The sequence below is a fragment of the Miscanthus floridulus genome, chromosome 10, assembly GCF_019320115.1.
Source record: "Miscanthus floridulus cultivar M001 chromosome 10, ASM1932011v1, whole genome shotgun sequence".
Classification (NCBI taxonomy): Eukaryota; Viridiplantae; Streptophyta; class Magnoliopsida; order Poales; family Poaceae; genus Miscanthus; species Miscanthus floridulus.
In genome coordinates, this window is record NC_089589.1 from 82,215,023 (window position 1) to 82,237,272 (window position 22,250).

The following is a 22,250-nucleotide window of genomic DNA, read 5'->3' on the forward strand; positions in this document are numbered from 1 at the left end:
TTAGATGTAAAAGGGTGTGTGTAGGTGTGTGGCTGTATGGGGTTTCTAAACCCACTCCTTTATTCTTCTTAATATAATGATACGCAGCTCTCCTGCGTGTTCGAGGAAAAAAAAGCCTGACACACGTGGCCCAGAGAAGATCTCCATGGTAGGCTGGTAGCCCTGTTGGAGGAGACCTATGTTGCAGTTGTAGTCGAGGCGGAAGACATGGCTCCCCAAAATCAACTGTCCCATGGGTTCTGCTTCTGCAATGGTGCATGATCCATTCCTTCTCGAGGTGCGAGAATTGGCTGCTGTGTCTGATCTGCCCGGAATCTTATCCGTCTGGCTCGTATCCATGGAGCACCTGCACGTGGAGTCGACGGTGCCCGCCACAAGCAGCCACCCCTGCTATGGGTGTAGCAGAGCAGGGCTGCGCTGGAGGCGTACTCCAAGTGGCCGATGGAGCTTTGAAGGCCTGCTGCTGAGCCGACAAGGAATCCGCGCGTGCAAACAGCCATGGCCCTGCTCGTGTTGGCTGCACTGCCGACGGATGAAAAAGGATCGGTGCTGCGGCTAGTAGATGCAGCGACAAAGGCACCATGACCGCCAATGTTGGTGCAGAGGCGTTCACCTGTGTTGGTGACGCTGGTGCCGACGGGGTTGCTGGCGAAGCTGGTGATGAGACTGCCGGAGTTGTGGCAGCTGGGCCTTCGCCGGTGGTGTCACAATTGTTGGGGTAGGGGTCGTCGGGGCCGGAGATACCGGCGGCTCGGAGACGATGCCGAACGCATGTTCCTAGCGTGTACGCCGTTCACTAGCATCATGGTGCTTGTTGAGGGTGACGAACTGTGCCAAGATGAGGTCGAGCTTGGCAAAGATGGTCGTAGGATCGATGTCGAGGCCGGCCATGGATGGCGATGCCTCGGTAATGGTCTTTGATACCAATTTGATATGGATTGGCTAGGGTAGCTGGAAGAACCCTTTCATCTGTAGACTACTTAGGTTCTTCTTGCTTGATTACAATCGATACTTGGTTCTCTCTTTTATACTGTTCACGCGCTACAGTATCATTGGTTCACCTTGCCATAACATCCCCATTTGTGTTATTTTTATCCTCAGTTTGGTAGATGAGGTTGAGATCTAGAATGAGCCACCTACCGTGCCCGATTTGGATTTGTCTTATTTTTATCCTCGGCTTGGTAGATGAGGTTGAAGTCTCGTAGAATGAGCCACCTACCATGGTCTGGGCAGGGAATGTCTTTGAGCTCTTGCAAGAACTGAAGCTTTGCTGCATCTCCCTGTGGTCTGGACCACACGGTGATTTGCCACTAAACATGCATTTGGGGCATAGTTATTAGGACCGGACCGGTCATCAAACCGGCGACGACTTCAGTTCATTGGTTCACTGGTTCAACCATTAGGAACCGGTTTGAACCACTGGTTCAATAGTTTTGGACTGGTTGAATTGAACCGGCCACAAATATGTAGAGTCAATGTAATATATATAGTTCGTAATTAACAATATATAGTTGAAATAATAAAATAAGTTCATAAATAAGACAATTTAATAATTCATAACATGTATCATCTACCTTCTAATCTACAACATGAGGTATGGTTGTCAACACAAAATTCCAATACATGTTGTACGGTTGTTCTTGTTCATACTACACCCGTGCTAAATGTTTGTAAAGCTATGAGCATGACACGTGGGACCCATATGTTAATTTTCTTTTAACATAACATAGTCAATATTGGTCTTCATTTGTATTTAATTGCAAAGAGCACAAAGATTCAATCTGATTATAAATTGGATCTATGGTTTAATAAATATCATAATTTGAATGTTCTTAATAAAAAAAGACACGCTTAGCATTAGCACCATCCCTCCGGACTTTGCATGCGTCAGCTTCCCTGGTTCCCCGCATGGATGCATGTGTGGCAATGACCAGTGCATGATTTTAATTTCTGATTGGTTCCTAGAGAACCGCCTGTTAGTCGCTGAATTCTTACTTTTGTTAGTAGCAGAATTCTTACTCTCATCGAGAGAGGATGACACTAGGAGTTGAGGCAATTTTCTGGTTTATTTCCAAATGTCATGCTAACCTGAGGGGTTGGGGATACATATTTATAGGCTGCTAGCCAGTCAAACATATGCCAAGATGCTAAAACATATGCTGTCCTAGATGCTAAGGTGCTATCCTAGATGCTAAGGTGCTGTCCTAGCCAGTCAAGGATGCTGTCCTTGAGCAGCAAGACCACCATGCAGCCAATGCAGCCACAGGGATGCTGCAGCCTTACAAAGACCAGTCAACACAGAGACTTATTCCATCATTCTCTCCATAAGTCTTGTGCGTCGTCTTGTGGGAAAGTTGAACCATCCCGGTCCTAGAGCAGAGCTCAAGGAACTTGATCCTCCCAAGGAGCTTGGTGAGCAGGTCCGCAAGCTGGTCCTTGGTGTTGACGTAGCTTGCCTTGATGCTCCATTCCTTCAAACAACCTCGGATGAAGTGGTATCTCACCCGGATGTGCTTACTCCGTTCATGGAAAACGGGGTTCTTTGCCAGGGCCAGAGCGGACTTGCTGTCCATCCTGAGCTCCACCGCTCTAGTATCTCTGCCGACGAGATCACCAAGCAGTCGAGTGAGCCAGAGCGCCTGAGACAAAGCGGTGGAGGCCGCTATGTACTCGGCTTCGCAGCTGGACAGGGCCACCACCTGCTGTTTGACCGACTGTCAGCTAACGAGGCACTTGCCGAGGAGGAAGAGGATCCTGCTCGTGCTTTTGCTGGTGTCGATGTCGCCGGCGTGGTCGCTGTCGCTGTACCCGACGAAGTGTGCCGCCCCAGGGCACCTAGGGTAGTAGAGACCGTGGTCGAGAGTCCCCGCAACGTAGCGTATGATCCTCTTCACAGCCTGCTGGTGCTCCGTCGTCGGTCGCTGCATGAACCGACTAACGTAGCCGACGAAGAATGCCAAGTCCGGCTGTGTGTGGGCGAGGTAGCGAAGGCTCCCCACAAGACGCCGGTACTGCGTAGTGTCCACCTCCTCCGTCGTGCTGTCGTGGCTCAGCTTCAGCCTCTACTCCATCGGAGTGAGAGCTGGGTTGCAGTCGGTGAGCCCAGCTAGCTCAACAACGCGCTTGGCATAGGCGGTCTGTCGAAGCGTGATCCCGGAGTCATCCTGGTGCACCTCGATTCCCAGGTGGAAGGAGAGGCTCCAGGTCACTCATCTGGAAGGTGGCCTTCATCTCTTCCTTGAATGCCGCCACCTCCGCATCCTTGATGCCGGTGATCACTAAGTCGTCGACGTAGACACCCATCAGCAGAGCATTTTCTCCACTGTCCCGTCGGTAGATGGCCGCCTCATACGGGCTTTGCTCGAAGCCCATCCCCTTTAGCGTGGAATCCAACTTGGCATTCCACGCCCTCGGTGCCTGCCGTAAGCCATAGAGGGCCTTGCGCAGGCGGAGCACCTTGCCCTCCTTGTCGGGGATCACAAATCCCGGCGGCTGGTGCACGTAGACCTCCTTCAAGTCGTCGTTAAGGAATGCTGACTTGACGTCTATGTGATGAACACGCTAGCCCTCCTGGGCAGCTAGCGCAAGGAGTCGCACGGACTCCATCCGTGCCACGGAAGCAAAGGCGTCGTCGAAGTCGACCCCCTCCTGCTGCACGAAACCTCGTGCCACCAAGCGAGCCTTGTGGTTGACGATGGCATCGGCTTCATCCCTCTTCAGCTTGTACACCCACTTAAGGGTGATCGCGTGGTGACCACGAGGAAGGTCAGCAAGCTCCCAGGTGCGGTTCTTCTCAACCGCATCCATCTCCAATTGCATCGCGGCGCGCCATGCCGTGTGTCTCTCGGCCTCCGCAAACGACCGAGGCTCGCCGTCGTCACACGCAAGGTGCAACTGCGCCTCCAAGTCATGAGGCACCAGTCCCGGCACCGGCTGGTCGCCGAGAAGGTTCTCCATCGTGGTACGCGTCGATGCGCTCCTCGTCGTGAGAGAGCGGAGTAGCGAGCTCAACCGGGCTATGCTCGACACGAGCTGGTGTTGGAGTAGACGTGCCCGGAGAGGTGCCTGTCGGTGCTGGAGTGCGTAGTGGTGCTGGCTGTGGTGGAGCCGACGAAGAACTCATCGCAGCCGAGGTCCTGACTGGAGAGCGTGGTGCTGTCGGAGTAGCAGTCGCCGGGGTCAGTGGAGGCTCGGGGACTAGGGTATACGCGCTCGTCGAAGAAGAGCTGCCTACTCCTTCAGCTCCCTCGAAGTGGACGTACTCGACAGTGAAGTCGTCGTACGTCGGAGTCGAGCCGTCGTCCACCGCCTTGTCCCACGCCTATCCTCGCACTTCGTCGAACACAACGTCGCGCGCCGTGCGCACACGCTGTGTCTTCGGGTCGAGGATGCGGTAGGCCTTCGAGCCCTCCGTGTAGCCGATGAACACTCTCGGAGTGCTCCTGTCGTCGAGCTTGTTGATGTGGCTAAGCTCCTTGGCAAACGCGAGGCAGCCGAAGACCCGCAAGTGGGAGACCGCCGGCTTGCGCCCATGCCAAGCCTCGTACGGCGTCCTGCCGTCGAGCGCCTTGGTAGGCGAGCGATTGAGGATGTAGACGGCCGATACCACCGCCTCTCCCCAGAAGACAGCCGACATCCCTCTCTGATTGAGAAGGGCCCGAGCCATCCCCACAACCGTCTGGTTGCGCCGCTCGACGACGCCGTTCTGCTGCGGGCTGTACGGCGCGGACTAGTGGCGCTGAATGCCCTCATCAGCGCAGTACGACGCGAATTCAGCCGTCGTGAATTCGCCGCCGTTGTCGGTGCGCAGCACGCGCACCTTGCGGCTGCACTCCGCCTCCGCAGCAGCCTGCGAGCGCCTGATGGCGTCCGCAGCCCCTCCCTTGCTGCCGAGGACCATCACCCACATGTAGCGGGAGAGGTCGTCGACGAGCAGCAGGAAGTAGCGTCGTCCTCCCGGTGTGGCTGGTGTCACCGGGCCACACAAGTCCCCGTGCACAAGCTCGAGCTTCTCCTTGGCTCGAAAGCTCGCCCGCTGGGGAAAGGGGAGTCGTCTCTGCTTCGTCAACACGCAGACGTCATAGAGCTACTCCACATGGTCGAGGCACGGCAGGCCTCGCACCATCTCCGTGGCACTGAGCCGCTTCAGGGCCTCGAAGTGAAGGTGCCCGAAGCGCTCGTGCCACTACCACGCCTCGTCATCCCGACGAGCAGCGAGACAGAGGGGTTCTGCCACATACACGTTAAGGACGTAGAGTCGATTTGCGCTTCTGGATACATTGGCAAGAAGGCGGCGACGGCGATCCCAAATCCTCGTGACTCCATCCTCAACCACCACGTGCGAACCGTTGTTATCCAGCTGTCCCAGGCTGATGATGGAGTTCCTCAACGTGGGGATGTAGTAGACTCCGGTGAGCAGCCTGTGCTCACCAGACACGGCGGTGAAGATGACGGAGCCGACGCCCTTGATCTCCACGCCGGAGGCATCCCCAAACCTGACGGAGCCTCGGACGCTAGAGTCAAGCTCGGTGAAGAACTCTCGTCGACCGGTCATGTGATGGGTGGCGCCGGTGTCGAGGCACCACCCGTCAGTCTTGTCGTTGCCGGAGCTGTCGCCGAGGAGGGCGTGTGCTTTTGGCTCGTCAAGGTGGAGGAGAGCCGCTGCGGCTGGTGCCGCTGGAGGTAGCTCGATGCTTGCATGTGCCATGAACAGAGCCGGCTCCTCCTCCGCATGTGCGACGTGGGCCTGGCCGCGTCATGGCTGTCGACAGTCCTTGGTCCAATGACCAAGCTGGCCGCAGTTGCGGCAGGTGTCGTCTCGTGCCGGCTTGTGCTTGCCGGCGGCGCCGCCCTGGGCGCCTCCGCGGGCATCACCTTCGGCACGTCCTCGCACCCCGGCCTGGGCGTCTCAGTGCGCCTTGCGCGGCTTGCCATGCTTGCGGCTGCCTGTCGCGGAAGAAGGCTCCCCCTTCTTCCGGTCACCTTGGCAGGCAGCCCACTGCTCCCGAGTGAGAAGGGGCTTCCTGCCAGTGGTGATGGGCCCCGAGAGAGACTGTGGCTCATCGCTGTCGACGACCTTGAGGCGACCTATTGCCTCCTCGATCGACATCGTGGAGAGATCCAACAGGGACTCGATCGAGCGAGCCATCTGCTTGTACTTCTCGGGGACGCAGCGGAAAAGCTTTTCGACAGCTCTCTCCTCGTCGTAGGTGTCATCGCCGAACTGCACCATCTTCTGCAACAGAGTGTTGAGACGGAGAGCAAAGTCATCAACGTCCTCACCTGGCTTGAAGGCCAGGTTCTCCCACTCCTTGCGAAGTGCTTGCAGTGTGGACTTGCGGGCGCGGTCGCTGCCGATGCGTGCCGCAGCGATGGCGTCCCAAGCCTCCTTGCCAGTCCGCTTGTTGGTAAGCGAGAACTGCATCTCGGACGGGACTGCAGCGATGAGGGCATCCAGCACCCGTCGATCCTGGTCGTAGTCGACGTCGCCGTACCGGACTGCCTCCCACATGTGCCGCACCTGGAGCTTTACCCTCATCACCGCAGCCCACTCGACGTAGTTGGTCTTAGTGAGGGTAGGCCACCCACCGCCGGGGCCGACATCCCTGACAACGGCCTGGAGCCCGTGGTAATCACGGTACCGATCCGAGGAGAGAGCCACGCTGCCTGTGAAGGCCGCGCTCTCCATCGACCCGTCCGCCACCGTTGCCATGCGCGCTTCCTCCTGGAGCACCACCGCCGTGCGCGCCTCCTCCAGGAGCGCCGCCGGCGCGTCCGCGCCTGTCTAGGCTGCCGCCGCGCTCGTGCGTGTGCGCGGCTGCCCACTGCGTCTCCCGCGCTCGCGTTGCCTCCCTCCCCAGCAGCTAGAGGTCCGCGTCGGTGCTGTCGTCAGCAGAAATGGAGCTGCTGATGCTGCCGCGCAGAGCCTCGACCTCTGCTGCTGCCGCACGCGCTGCATCTGCCGCTGCTGCTGCTTCCGCCTCCGCTCTGGCTGCTGCCAGCTCCGCCGCTGCCAGCCTCGACGCCCTTGCCGCCGCCGCAGCGGTCTCTGCCGCCGCTCGCTCGCGTTCCTCTGCCGCGGCAAGTTCGGCCTCCTGCCGACGCCGCGTGCTCGAGGCGACCGAGCGCTGAGACTGCCCTGCGGACATGACGCGCTACCGGGGGGCTACTGCGTGGGGAGAGGGCTGCTTCAGACGAGGCAGAGGGAGAGGAGTGAGCAGGAACGGACGGAGCTGCTGCTGCTCCCAGCTGGGGCTAAATTCTTACTCTTGGTAGTAGCAAAATTCTTACTCTCGGTAGTAGCAAAATTCTTACTCTCATCGACAGAGGATGACACTAGGAGTTGGGACAATTTTCTGGTTTATTTCCAAATGTCATGCCAACCTGAGGGGTTGGGGATACATATTTATAGGCTGCTAGCCAGCCAAGCATATGCCAAGATGCTAAAACAGATGTTGTCCTAGATGCTAAGGTGCTGTCCTAGATGCTAAGATGCTGTCCTAGCCAGTCAAGGATGCTGTCCTTGAGCAGCAAGACCACCATGCAGCCAATGCAGCCACAGGGATGCTGCAGCCCCACAAAGACCAGCCAACACAGAGACTTATCCCATCACCGCCTGGTTCACCCGTTCATTAATAAAACCGTCCGGTTCATTCGGTTTTAGCAGTTCAATTGCATGGGTGATCTTTTAAGTGAACCAAGCTGGTGTAGGTTGGTTTCCTTGTGGTGGAACTTGCCCACCCGGGTTCAAGTTCTCGACTTGGCACGGGTGCTCGTATTTTTCTGGATTTATTCCAGGATTTAGCGGCGTTATGCTTTCAGTGGTAGGCGACGTTTCCGTCGACAGTGAGGCGCCTATAGTGACTAAGTGAATCTCGAGATCTGCCAGCTCAGTCCTTTGGAGATGCTCATAGGGGTAGGGTTTCCGTACGCGTGTTCATAGGGGTGACTGTGCGTGCGTGTTATGGGCGTGTACGTTGTACCGTGTGATTCTCAAAAAAAGTCTCTGGTCGGGTTTTTACCGGTTCAACCTCTGGTCCGGTCCTAATAACTATGGTCGTGGTGAAGCTGCCGCGATGCGTCATGCAAAGCTTGGTTCTGGCGCATGCAGGCCGTGCGCCCAGTCGGGAGGGCTTGGGTGGGTGCGGTGACTCATTATTGTCGTTGTTGCTAGCATTGAGCTTGCTCATTGGATTGCAACTTGGCCGTTCTTTAGGAGTTAGTTCTCTTGGCAGTGCACTGGCGCTGAAGTGTGGTCTCCTATTGTCGTGATGACATTGGGTGCGCTCGCGGCTGTGGCCACGCCTTGCCTCAGCACAGACAGCATGTGCCTCTTCATGAGACTACACGCGCTCGTCTATGAAGTGGCGTCCCTCAGAGTACTGTTGGCACGTACCTTCCGCTGTTCGCGGCTGCGGCCACATCAGCCATCCGAGCCGTGCGCCTCCAATGTCACCAGCCTGCGCACACAATGTTCGGACTAGGGGATGTCTCCTGACAAAGATAGGGCCATCACAAAGGCATCGTGGCGTCTCCCAGTTGCGGAGCTTCTGCCATGGCGATGTCCCCGCCTGGATTCCGACTGCTCCCACTCACACTCCCTTCAAGCGGCTCCTGCTTGTGGTGTCTCTTTAAGAAGGGGGCGCATTGACATCATGCTTGGCCACCAGTACTCCCCCCGCACCGTTGTCCAAGCCAAGGTCTCGTCAACTCATTTTTTTGACCCGAAAATATAGCAGGGGAGACCCCACTGTAGGATATTTTTTATTATTATTTTTGAAAAGAGGAAAAAACTGTACAAAGAGAGGCTAAGAGAACTAAACCACATAGACAGCAAGAGGGCAGGAGAAACTGCACTCCACAGAAGCAAAAAGAACTAGGAGAGGGAGTCTAAACAGATCTTGTTTCTTCACAAAGTCTAAAAGCTTGAAGTTTGGCTTCTTCATAAAAGGAGGTTTTCCAGGAGATAGAGGAGGGGCGCAATGTTTTCAAGTCATCCAGTCGAACCTAGTCGCCATGGGACCGACCAGGAGACTAATCCCGATTAGTCGTCGACCAGACCGATTAGTCGAGCCTAGTCGACCCCTGGCCATCCTGTATATCAGGACATATATACCTACTATATATATACCTATATATACTATATAGTATACACAATAAAACAAGCATCAAGACTACATTAGTGTTTAGCTGGTGACTTACTTGTGGGAGTTGTTTTCTTCTCTTTTCTGCCATGTCCAGAGGTCCATATTCATGTCCCAAACTCCATTTCTTTGCTGACTTGCTGCTGGAAGCCTAAAATACCAAAGAAGACCATAATTAGCAACACTAATGTAGTCTTGATCTTGACACAGCTCAACAGCAGCACTGCTGCAGTAGCAAATAACTAGCATTTAGTAGTTAGCACATAGCAGACTATAGCAGCCACACAACCAGCATATTACATAACCAAACAAGTTTAGTACACATAAACTAAAGTATTCAACACAGAGTCACAAACATTGATATTTAACAGTCCAACAAAAGTAGGCAATGAGCCATCTAATTAAGCAAATCAACATTAAAATTGAAGCCTCCATCTCCATCTCCAGTTAGTCCATCTCCAGTTTCAGTTGGTGCAGATTCTTCATCCTCCATTGCTATTGCTGAATCTACATGCTGATCTTGGTCTTCATCATCAACTTCATCAATATCTTGAGTTACTGTGTTCCTTGGACGCTTCCTGTTCCTAGCATAAGTACGCCTCACAGGGGCACAAACAGCAGCACGAGTAGCAGCAGCCCTAGGCAAGTTACGTCCCTCTTGACCCTGAGTTGCACCAATAGCCTCATCCACAACAGCCCAAGTCATAGCATCGCCACCACCTTCCTGAACTGGTTCTGGTTCACAATTTTCATTGACCCATTCATTTTCCCAATGAAATTCATCAAGCAAGAGTGGATTGCATCTCTTTCCTTTGGAACCCAGCTCTCTATTTTTTTTAAATCTGTTTTCCATCTTGCGGTTGTAACTGACATATACCAACTTATTTAACCTTTGGTGCTCTAATCGGTTTCTCTTTTTTGTATGGACCTACACAAAATATAATGCAGAATCACATATCAATATTACTACCATACTTAATTACTCAGCAGTAGTACACTAGCACTTACAGCAGAAAATTCACTCCAACTACGCTCGCATCCAGATGCAGCGCAACAAAGGCTAACAATCCTTTTTGCTAAACATTCTAACCCTATCAGGCCAAACTGCAAGCCCAGTAGCCCACAAGTCCGCCCAGTTAAACAGGCCCAAAAATAGAGTAACCAAACTGGTCGTCCGTGTCCTAGTCGGACGACTAATCACGATTTCTCGTCGACTAATCGGACGACCAGCTTTCTGGTCGAGCTAATCGGACCTCCTAATTGAACACCAGGGACCGATTAGGACGAGTAATTGCGATTAATCGGACTACTTGAAAACATTGGAGGGGCGTCCTCTGTCGAAGATGAAGTTATTTCTCTGCTTCCAAATATGCCAGGAGGCATTGGTGAAGATCTCCATGAAGAAGGGGTTCCGAAGCTGTTGCTTTGCTTGCATCAGCATTTGGAAGAAATCACTTGTGAGGTTCCAATGAATACCCAGGAATCTCCAGCAAGCCCGACTGAAAGAGCAGGTAAAGAAGAGGTGGAAAGCCGTCTCTTCAACATTGTTATTGCATAGGACACAATTGTAGTTGTTGCTTTATAATTTGTGTTTTTTCCTTTTGAGAATGTTCCTTGTATTTGGCCTATCCATGAGAAGGAGCCAAGCAAAAACTGGGAGTTTCTTGGAATGTTTAGAATCCCAAATCCAGATAAAAGGAGCTGGGGGCTGCACGTTTTTGAATGGGAAGTTGTAGAACTTTGTTGATGTATAGTTGCTGCTTCCCCAAATATAATGCCATGAATCTTAAGTATCTGGTTGCACTTGAAGTGTCTGAATATAATCTTGGAGGGCTTGATATTCTTGATAAGCTTGCTCTGATAAGGGAAGATGAAACTGGGATTCGATGTTGTTATTTAATAAGAAATTGGACACTGATACCTTCTGATTTTTTGCAAAGGAAAAGAGCCTTGGAAACTTGATTTGTAACACATTGTTATTCTAGAGATCTGACCAAAATAGAACCTTTGACCCATCTCCTAGTTTGCAATTAGCAATACCTCTAAGAGATCGCAAAGCTTTAAAATATCTCTCCACCAGAAAGAACCTTTATCAATGGTGGCATGAGGGATCTCCCCATTGGAGTAATGAGCATACCAAATCAGCTTGACCCAAGGGATTTCCTTCTTATTGTAGAATTTATCCAAATGCTTAAGGAGCAAAGCAGAATTTTGACTTCTAATGTTGATGATGCCTAGGCCTCCTTTCTTTTTTGGCTTACAACATTTTTTCCAAGCAACTAAAGGTTTCATCTTCACATTACAGTCAGAACCTCTCCACAGACAATGTCTTCTGGCTCTGTCAATGTATTCAAGAACAGACACTAGGAGTTGAAGGGTGCACATTGCATATGTTGGAAGAGAGGATAGGACTGAGTTCACTAGTTGAAGTCTTCTAGCATGAGTAAGAAAGTTGGAAGTAGCTATAAGTTTTCTTTCCACCTTGTTCATTATGAAACCAACATGATCAACTCTGGGTTTGGTGGTGCCCATTGGCAGTCCAGGTAATTGAGAGGCAAAGTTTCAAGTTTGCAGCCAAAAACACCAGCAAGCTGTCGGGCCTTTTTAGGTGCAAGGTTCAGAGGGACCAGACATGATTTCTTGTAGTTAACTCGAAGGCCAGTTGACTGGGAGAAAGATTCCAATAGCCCCTTCAGAGTAAAGAGCTCTCGTTGAGAAGCTTTCATGATAAGAATAGTATCATCGGCATATTGAATAATGGGATACTGGGCTGTTTCATAAGAGGGGATTGGGAGCTCGAGCAACCCATCTTGATGACCCCTATTGATGATACATTGTAGAAGATCAACAGCTAACACAAATAGCAGTGGGGAGAGGGGATCTCCTTGTCTGACACCTCGCTTACGTTGAAAATGCTTTCCAGGTACTCCATTGAGAAGAATAGAGGTGAAACCAGAATCTAGGATTCTTTGGGTCCAATCACACCATTTATTATCAAATCCAAGCTGCCTCATCATTTGCATAATGAGATTATGTTCTACAGTATCAAAAGATTTTGTGAAGTCGAGTTTAAGAATGATGATTTCCTTTTTGGACTGTTGGCACTTATGTATATACTCTTACGTCCAAGATAGACAATACTGAATTGTCCTGGACTTGATGAACCCATACTGATTTGTGTGGATGAGAGGGATGATCTTGCCTTGCAATCTGTTGGCCATAAGTTTTGTAATGATTTTAAGTGCACAATTTAAGAGAGAGATAGGCCTAAAATCATTGACACTTGCAGGGTTGTTTGTCTTGGGGATTAAGGTGATGAAGGAGCTATTTATGGATTCCAGATCAAGAGAGTCATTGAAGAAGTCAAAGCAGAGATTGTAGAAGTCTTCTTTGAGAGTATCCCAGCAATTTTTGAGGAAGAACCCGTTGAAACCATCTGGGCCAGGAGCTTTATTAGCAGGCATTTGTTTGATGACTGTATCAATGTCGTCAATGGAGAAGGGCCTTGCCAAATCCTCCAAATTATCCCTAACTTGAACAAGCTGGCTCAAGTTATAGAGCATCACTGGGTTAGTGGTACCGCCCATTCTTTGCTTGTATTCTTCCAAAAGCAAGGCAGCTTTCTCATGGTGGTCACAAACAGTTTTTCCATCAGCTGTCTCGAGAGGTGATGGTGTTAAGCCTGTACCTTTCTGTAGCTGATGCATGAAAGGAACTAGTATTTTCATCACCGAACTTTGTCCATCTGATAGTGTACCTCTTTTCCGGTATTTCTTCTGATATCTAAGAAGTCTAAGTATTCAGGTTGCTGAGGTTAGATAGACCTTTACTCCATTTCTTTAAAGCAGCTCTGAGTAGCTTGAACTTGGCGGTTATTCTAGATGCACTGTTAGTGGCATGCACATTGGAGCTCCACACTCGTGGTGCTGCGGGAAGCCAGGAGTGGTGTGACAGCTGGCCAGCCAGGGATTGGGCGGCCACAGCAGCTTCCCTAGGGCCAATGAAGGTTGCCCAAGTGCTGAGAGGGGGACGAGAGGTGGCAGGGTCGAGAGGGGTGGCAGTAAAGGCGGATCTGAGGCAAGATTTGCTAGGCTGAAGTTCTTGATGTCGGGGAATATAGTAGAGTGTGGTGGTTGAGGGCAGAGTAAAGGCGAATTGGATTTGTTTAGGAATGGGGTGCGCGATTCCAGTGAGGGAGGCAGAGAGCCGAGTAGCTAACCTACGCTCACGCTCAGTGGAAGCAGCTCGATGGAAGCTGACCACGATGGATCTAAGATGGTGTTTCGCGGGGTTCGAGTTCGGCGCTGGCTGCACTGGCCCGGGGCCATGGACGTGGGGTGTGAGCAGATCAGGGACAGTGGAGGGCAGGGGGCCAATTGACAGGGGGGAGGGGCTTGTCGGCGGGTTGAGGTTTGCTCGCCGTGGGGGCAGAGCTAGAGGATAGGGAAATTGTCACTGATCATCTTTACATTCATAATTTCCTTTACAACGCTAGTTTTCGCTAAAGCATAATATCTTCTGATAAAATGCTCATTCAATAATTTGAGAATTTGTTCTATTACCTTGAGAAAGCTACATTTTCAAACATTGTGTAAACTTATCTTTCTTTACATCTTCGCGGTATATCATGCTAGTAGCACATTTATGTTTATGTTAAAAACTCTAGTATTATAATTATTGATTCATCTTTTTGTAGGTTTGGTATCCAGTGACATTCGCAATGGGTAAAACATCATTTGATGGACCTGAGTGCATCAAAGAGGTAAAATTACTCTGCCATAATATGATAATAGGTGTTTTATGCAGGCTACTGTCATCCAATAATTTGGACATGATGTCAGCATGCAATAGATGAACACGGCAACACACACATGATGTCAGCCTGCCATAACTTGAACAACACCCTGCCTCTACCGCAAATTTCCATGCGTGACCCATCTCCAAACTTCATCGACCCATCTTCCCCTCGTCGCCGCCTTCACAACTGAGGTTGACTTGGGCGCGTGTCTCGTCGAGTGATAGCCGTGTGCGTGGAGGTTCCACTGCGGCGTCGTTGAGCGCATATCCTTGTGCCATCAACAACGCCGGCTCATTGTCGCTGTCCTCACCTTGTGCAAGGTGGGCTTGCTCCTTGTGCTTTGGATTCTTGCAATCCCGAGCCCAGTGCCCGGTGTTGCCGCACTTGAGGTACTTGTCGCGGTTGGGTTGGAGATGCGAAGCGTATCGCCCTTGCCATGACGTGCGCCACCGTCGGGCTTTTCTTGCCCGACTTGCCTTGGCACCGCCCATGGAAGCTGACACGACCAGCCGAAGAGGATCCTTCCCCTTGCTGCCACTCCCTCGCTTGCGCTGCCCACTCCTCCGTGAGCAGGACCTTCCTGTCCGCGGTCACCAGTGCTGGCACTGCGCAATGGTCTTCTGCCGCCTTTAGCTGCCCGATCACGTCCTTGATCCTGAGCGTGTCCAGATCGAGCAAAGTCTCGATAGACAAGGTGATCTGCGCGTACTTGGGCAGGACTACACGCAGATACTTGGTGACAACCTCCTCATCCTTGATGGTGTCGCCGAGGGCAGCAAGTTGACTCACCAGCAACTACAACCACAACGCGAAGTCCTCAACTGCCTCATCATCGTGGAATGCAATGGACTCTGTACTCCTGCCGAAGCTGCTGTGCCGTAGTCAGAGCCGACACACATGGTCTTCAGGCTATCCCAAGCCTGCTTCGCGGTTTCCTTGCTCCCGAGAGTCTGGACATACTCTGGTGGCACTGACTGGAGGATATCCTCCATTGCCAGCCAGTCCTCGACCTCGTTTGTGGTGCCGATTTCCACCGCATGCCACAATCTCCGAGCTTGGAACTTGACCTTCATCAACACCACGCACTCACCATAGTTGGTGCAGGTGAGCATTGGGTAGGATGTGTTTCCAACCTCCCCCACCGTCCTCTTGACCAAGAACGGTTGTCGTTCTGGTGACTGAAATGGTCAGCGTCCTCGCTGGTCCACGGAGTGGGAACGTCCTCTTGCACCTAACATTGTTATTGATCTCCCTAACCGCGGCTCTGGTACCAATTGTTAGCAGCGGTTGCGGCCTCAGCAGCCTCTCGTTCGCGAGTCGCGCGGGCCAGAGCGTCGCGAGCGTGGGCAGCGGCCTCGTCCCGCTCCTGAGTAGCCACGGCAGCCTCATGCTCGACTGGCGGCAGGCGGCGTCGGTGCAGGCGCGGGCACGCTCTGCCTCGGCCGCGTGAGCGTGCTCCGCTTTAGCTGTGGGTGCGCTCCGCAACAGTAGCATGGGCGCGCTCCGCCTCATCAGCAGCCGCGCCTTCTATGGCGGCATCGGCGGTGGCGGCTGGGGGAACAAGGGTCTCGGACATGAAAGAGCAGCGGGATTGAGGCCACGTGTAGAGAAGGTGCATGTTACTAACCTTGGAGATGACAGAAGATCAGTCCTCCATTAGGGGAGATGGCCATATATATAGAGAGCCTTATGGGCTATATGGGCCTGTAGGATAGGCCTTGATATAGACTTGACACCGCCCTTCAAACTCAAGGTGGAAGAGGAGGATCTGAAGCATTGAGTTTGATCAAATGAAACCGATGTTGCTCTCGAGTTTGGGCTTTAGTTAAAAAATAGGCTAGTTGCAGCTCAGAGGGTACATACTGAAGATAAATTGTCTTCTGATGACGGTGAGAAGAGGTGAAGAAGGCATCAACACCAATATGCTTAGTAAGCTCATGTTTGACAGGATCATTGGCAATTTGTAAGAGGTGTGGGTGCATCACAAGAAATACCAAAATCATCGAATAACCATCGAAGCCATACAATCTCTGCAGTGGTAGTAGCAAGTGCTCGAAGTTCTGCTTCTGTACTAGAGCGTGGCACAGCAGCTTGTTTCTTGGACTTCCATGCTATTGGAGAAGAACCAAGAAGAATGCAATAGCCTGTGGTAGTAGCAAGTGCTCGAAGTTCTGCTTCTGTAGTAGAGCGAGGCACAGCAGCTTGTTTCTTGGACTTCCATGCAAGAGAAGAACCAAGAAGAATGCAATAGAGCAGCGATCCATGGGGTCACTTGCCCAAGTGGAGTCCGAAATAAGCATGAAGCTGAAGTGGACTATCACAAGCATAAAACAAGCACCGAGATGATGTCCCCCTTAAATATCGTAGCACATGAAGCAAATGACCAAAATGAACGGAAGTAAGAGCACTCAAAAACTGACTTAGAATGTGAACAACATGAGTAATGTTAGTGCAAGTGTTGGAGTATGAGAGTATGAGTGTATTAGGCCCATGAGGCCCATGTATGACTAATATACATTGCTACCCTTCTAGGGTTAGCCCAATAAGACTTACACAATTCTAGCATGGTATCCAGCTAGGCTTTCCTCCCTCCCCTTCCCCAACCAGCCGCCAGGCGCCGCCGGCCGGCTTGCCGCCGCCATGGCTGGCCGCCCTCCCCCTCCCCCTCCCTCCCCAACCTATTTCCACGTTTTCCCCTCCCTTCCCTACCCGTCGTGGGCCCAGCGCGCGGACGCCGGCCCCCTTGCCGCGGACGCGGATGGCCCGGCCGCCGCCACTGTCGCTGCGGGCGTGGGCGCGGGTGCCGGCGCGGGCGCGGGCGCGGGCGTGGGTGGCCCAGCCGCCGCTGCGGGCGCGGGCGTGGGCGCAGGCGGCCCCGTCGCCGCGGGCGCGGACACGGGCAGCCTGCCCACTGCCGCCGCCGCCGCTGCTGCAGGGGCGGGCGCGGGCGCAGGCAGCCACGCCGCTGCCGCTGGTGGCGCGGGGGAGACCCTGGAGCCTTTCTTCTTCCCCGCCCCCCCTCCTCTGCCGCCCCCTGCCCCTCTCCAGACGGCAGGGGCCAACTCTGCTCTCGCCGCCGCTCTCGTGGCTGCACGGGCTGCTGCTGCGGACAGCCAGGCCCGGGTGTGGGCGGCCGCCCTCGCTTTGGAGCGCGAGCGCGACGCGGCTGATGCCCTGGCCCGCCAGATCGCTGAGGCGGAGCAGCTCCTCGTCCTCCCTACATCCTACGACACCGCGGCCACCTCTTCAGGCTCGACGGGTCACCGCGCGTCTCGCACCACGGTCATCTGGCACGACCCGGCCGACCCGCACGTGGCTCAGCTCCACTACCAGGCCGGGGGTGTCCAGAACATTCGACTCGTCCCGGTCGTCCTCGAGCCTGAGTCGCCCTCTTACGCCCGCTGGAGGGACCTGGTTCTCCTCACCCTCCGCCGCTACGCCCTCGACGACCACGTCCTAGTCGACGCCTCGGTCGCGGTCCAGACCCCATCGTGGCTGCGCCTTGACAGCGTCGTCCTCTCCTGGATCATCAGGACGATCTCCCTGGACCTCCACGACCTCGTCCGCAACTCTGCTGACGCTCGCCGGGCTTGGCTTGCGCTCGAGGGCCAGTTTCTGGGCAATGCCGAAGCCCGGGCCCTGCGTCTCGATGCGAGCTTCCGCACCTTTGTTCAGGGTGACCTCTCCGTTGGCGATTTCTGCCGGCGCATGAAGAGCATGGCGGACTCCCTCGGCGACCTTGGCTGGCCCGTGGAGGACCGTATTCTGGTCCTCAATGTCCTCCGCGGGCTCAGTGACCGCTACGCCCACCTCCGGACGTGGATCACCCGGCAGAGGCCCTTTCCCTCCTTCCTACAGGTCCGTGACGACCTTGTCATGGAGGAGCTCACTCAAGGCGTCCAGCCAGGGTCCACCTCCGCGCCAGGGTCCTCGTCTTCCTCGACTGCCCTGGCCGCTACTCCTCCGGCGCGTTCGTTCGCTCCACCGCCGTCGTCGCTTCTTGGTTCTCCTCCCCCCGGGCCGGGCGGGAGTGGGGGGGGCCGTGGCGGCCGCCGTCGCCGCGGAGGGGGGCGTGGGGGCCGCGGGGGCCACCACACACTGGCTCCTCCAGGGAGCCACCAGTCGCCCGCGACTCCACGGGGTGCAGCCTGGCCCTCTTTCCACAACCCGTGGTTGGGGCGCATCTCCATGTGGCCCTTCCCGGCTCCAGGTGGAGAGCCTCGCCCACCAGTGGCCTTGCTCACTGGAGCTCCTCTGGGGATTTACTCCCCGTCTGCGTGGGCTACACCTCCCGGCACATCTTCGTGGGTGCCACCTCCCGACACCTTGCCCGGGCCTGTCGGTTGGAACCCGGCGGCCTTGGCCAGATCCTTCAGCACCATGGCCCTGACACCGCCTGCCGGTACCGACTGGATTGCCGACTCGGGTGCCACTTACCACACTACTCCAGACCCTGGTATACTCTCCTATATTCACCCTCCTTCTCCCTCTCATCCTTCGTCCATCATGGTCGCGAATGGTTCGTGTATTCCAGTCACGTCCGTGGGTGCCGCCGGCACTCATGGTTCCTTTCTTCTTCCTGACATTCTTGTTGCACCCTCTATGGTTCACAACCTTCTTTCTATTCGTCGTTTTACAGCTGACAATTCTTGTTCTGTTGAATTTGACTCTACTGGTCTTACTGTAAAGGATTTGGCTTCCCGGCGTCCTCTTCTCCGATGTGACAGCACGGGACCCCTTTACACCCTTCGGCTTCCGACGTCTGCTTCCTCTTCGTCACCGTCTACTTTGTCAGCTGCCTTCGCCGCCACTCCTTCCACCACTTGGCACCGTCGCCTCGGCCATCCTGGACGTGATGCTCTGACGCAGCTTAGTCGCAGTTCCGACATTGGTTGTACTCGGGCTCACGATGAGCACTTGTGTCATGCGTGCCAGCTGGGCCGTCATGTTCGTCTCCCTTTTTGTTCTTCTTCTTCACATGCTACGCATGTGTTTGATCTTGTACACTGCGACCTATGGACATCTCCTGTCATCAGCATTTCTGGGTATAAATACTATCTTGTGGTGGTTGATGATTTCTCGCATTATTCGTGGACTTTCCCCTTGCGTGCAAAGTCGGATACCTTCACCACTCTTCTCCACTTTTTCGCCTGGGTGTCTACTCAGTTCGGCCTTACCATCAAGGCCGTCCAGTGTGACAATGGCCGTGAGTTCGATAACGGCACCTCCCGTGCCTTCTTCCTCTCTCACGGTGTCCAGTTGCGCATGTCTTGCCCGTATACCTCCTCCCAGAACGGCAAGGCCGAGCGCATGATTCGCACCACGAACGACACCATGCGCACCATTCTGCTCCAGGCGTCGCTTCCTGCTCGCTTTTGGGCCGAGAGTCTGCACACCTCCACCTATCTCCTTAACCGCCTTCCTTCCGCTGCCTGCCCGGCTCCCACACCACACCACGCTCTCTTCGGTACCCCTCCTCGGTATGACCACCTTCGTGTCTTCGGGTGTGCGTGCTACCCTAACACCACTGCCACCGCTCCCCACAAGCTGGCTCCCCGTTCCGCTCTGTGTGTCTTCCTTGGGTACTCCCCGGATCACAAGGGGTACCGGTGCTTTGACCTCACCTCCCGTCGGGTCCTCATCTCTCGCCACGTGGTGTTTGATGAGTCTGTCTTCCCCTTCTCCACCACCACCACACCATCTCCCACCCCCGATCCTGACCCCTTCTCTCTGTTTCCCACTGACACGGTGGTCCAGCCGCTTTTACCGCTGTCTCCTGCAGGTACTGCTTCCCCGTGCCCCTCGCCGGGCCCGTGCCCCCGCTCGCCGCCCACCAGTGACGCCCCTGGCCCTGCGCCCTGCCCGGGTCCGGAGGCATCGCCCTCCGGAGCTGCCCCTGCCCCTCCGTCCGCAGCGGGTCCGGGGACGCCGCCTGTCGCACCTCCTGCGCGTTTCGCCCAGCCGGTGCACGTCTACCAGCGCCGTGTGCCGGCGGCAACGCTGCCTCCGGCACCACCGGTGGCTCCTTCTCCGTCGGCGACCCCTACACCGCCGCCGCCGCCTCAGGCTGCCCGTGTCGCGTCGCCGGTGTACCACCCGCAACTCCTTCACCGACACCCGCGGCATGTTCACCCTATGGTGACGCGTCACGCGGCTGGTACCCTGCGGCCCCGGGCTCTCGCGACGATGCCCGACGACCCGCAGATCTCTCCTGTACCCTCTTCCGTTCGCGACGCCTTGTCGGACCCTCATTGGCGCCGCGCGATGGAAGAGGAGTACGCGGCTCTCCTCGTCAACCAGACATGGGATCTGGTGTCCCGTCCACCCGGATCCAACGTCGTCACCGGCAAGTGGATCTGGACACACAAGCGGCGGGCTGATGGTACCCTTGAGAGGTACAAGGCTCGCTGGGTTCTTCGGGGTTTCACTCAGCGCCCTGGAGTCGATTATGATGAGACTTTCAGCCCCGTGGTGAAGCCGGCCACCGTACGCACAGTGCTCTCCCTGGCTCTCAGTCGCTCTTGGCCTGTGCATCAGCTGGACGTCAAGAATGCTTTTCTCCACGGGACTCTCACCGAGACAGTCTACTGCAGCCAGCCAGCGGGGTTTGTTGACTCTTCTCGTCCGGACATGGTCTGCCGGCTCAACAAGTCTCTCTACGGCCTCAAGCAGGCCCCCCGGGCGTGGTACTCTCGGTTTGCTGCTTTCCTGCTGACACTGGGGTTTGTGGAGGCCAAGTCGGATACGTCCCTGTTTATCTATCACCATGGAGCTGAGACTGCCTATCTGCTGCTCTACGTTGATGATATTGTCCTCACAGCCTCCAGCCCGTCCTTACTCAGCCGTGTCATCGCCTCTCTTCAGCAGGAGTTTGCTATGAAGGATCTTGGTGTGCTCCACCACTTCCTCGGGGTCACTGTTGAGCCTCGCCCCACCGGTCTTCTCCTTCACCAGCGGCAGTACACTCTTGATATCCTGGAGCGTGCTGGGATGACTAACTGCAAGCCCTGCTCTACTCCAGTTGACACACAGGGCAAGCTGTCAGAGGCCGTGGGCACCACCGTGGCAGACCCCACTGCTTACCGGAGTCTTGCAGGTGCCCTTCAGTACCTCACCTTCACCAGGCCAGACATCACCTATGCAGTACAGCAGATATGCCTTCACATGCATGATCCCCGAGAGCCTCACCTCACTGCGCTCAAGCGCCTCCTCCGTTACCTCCGCGGCACTGTCGACTACGGCTTACTCCTTCAGCGGTCTTCCTCCACCGAGCTCGTCGTCTACACTGACGCCGACTGGGCCGGGTGTCCGGACACTCGGCGCTCTACCTCCGGCTATGCTGTCTTTCTGGGTGGCAACCTGGTGTCCTGGTCGTCCAAGCGCCAGCCGGTGGTCTCCCGATCCAGTGCCGAGGCGGAGTACCGAGCTGTCGCTAACGGCGTGGCTGAGGCCTCCTGGCTCCGACAGCTCCTTGCCGAGCTCCACAGCCCTCTCTCCCGGAGCACGCTGGTCTACTGCGACAACGACAGTGCGGTGTACCTCTCCACCAACCCCGTGCAGCACCAACGGACCAAGCATGTGGAGATCGACCTACACTTTGTCCGTGATCGGGTTGCCATCGGCGATGTTCGGGTCCTACACGTCCCGACCACCTCCCAGTTTGCCGACATCTTCACCAAGGGCCTCCCGTCATCGACCTTCACCGAGTTTCGCTCCAGCCTCAACATCATTGGTGGCTAGTTGCGTCTGTGGGGGGGCTCGTGTGTGTGCTTCTTTTCATGTCCAGTCTGTAACTCCGCTGCGACGGTAGTTCAGACTGCGGGGGGGTGTTGGAGTATGAGAGTATGAGTGTATTAGGCCCATGAGGCCCATGTATGACTAATATACATTGCTACCCTTCTAGGGTTAGCCCAATAAGACTTACACAATTCTAGCAGCAAGTAACAGTAAGATAAACAAGACTGCCCACAAGATGCCAATAGCAAGAAGGATCCTCAAGAGGCGTTCCATCAGTAGCACGAAGTTGCAAGTGCATATCCATAGGTGTTGCAGCCGTGCAATTATGAGTAATGCCCGAACAAACAATAAGGTCTTATATGTATTTTGACTGAGAGAGGTAATAGCCATTGGCAGAATGTGAAACCTCAATGCCTAAGAAATAACTGAGAGGACCCGAATCAGACATTTGAAATTGCACGCCAAGTTGCTTTCACATGGGAAATATGTTCCACATTATCGCCTGTAATTAAAATGTCATCAACATATAGGAGCAAAGTGCGCCCACGTGGAGAGAGGTGAATAAATAGAGT

The 22,250-nt window shown here is 54.5% G+C and overlaps 1 protein-coding gene across 1 annotated transcript in view; it reads left to right on the forward strand.

Annotated features, from left to right (window-relative positions):
• The window catches only part of LOC136486808 (uncharacterized), a 41,907-nt gene that overhangs the window by 16,658 nt on the left and 2,999 nt on the right, over positions 1-22,250 (forward strand). Inside the window, exon 7 of the mRNA XM_066483831.1 lies at positions 13,840-13,905. Coding sequence (XP_066339928.1) covers positions 13,840-13,905 — 66 coding nt within the window. The remainder of the gene's footprint in view (positions 1-13,839; positions 13,906-22,250) is intronic.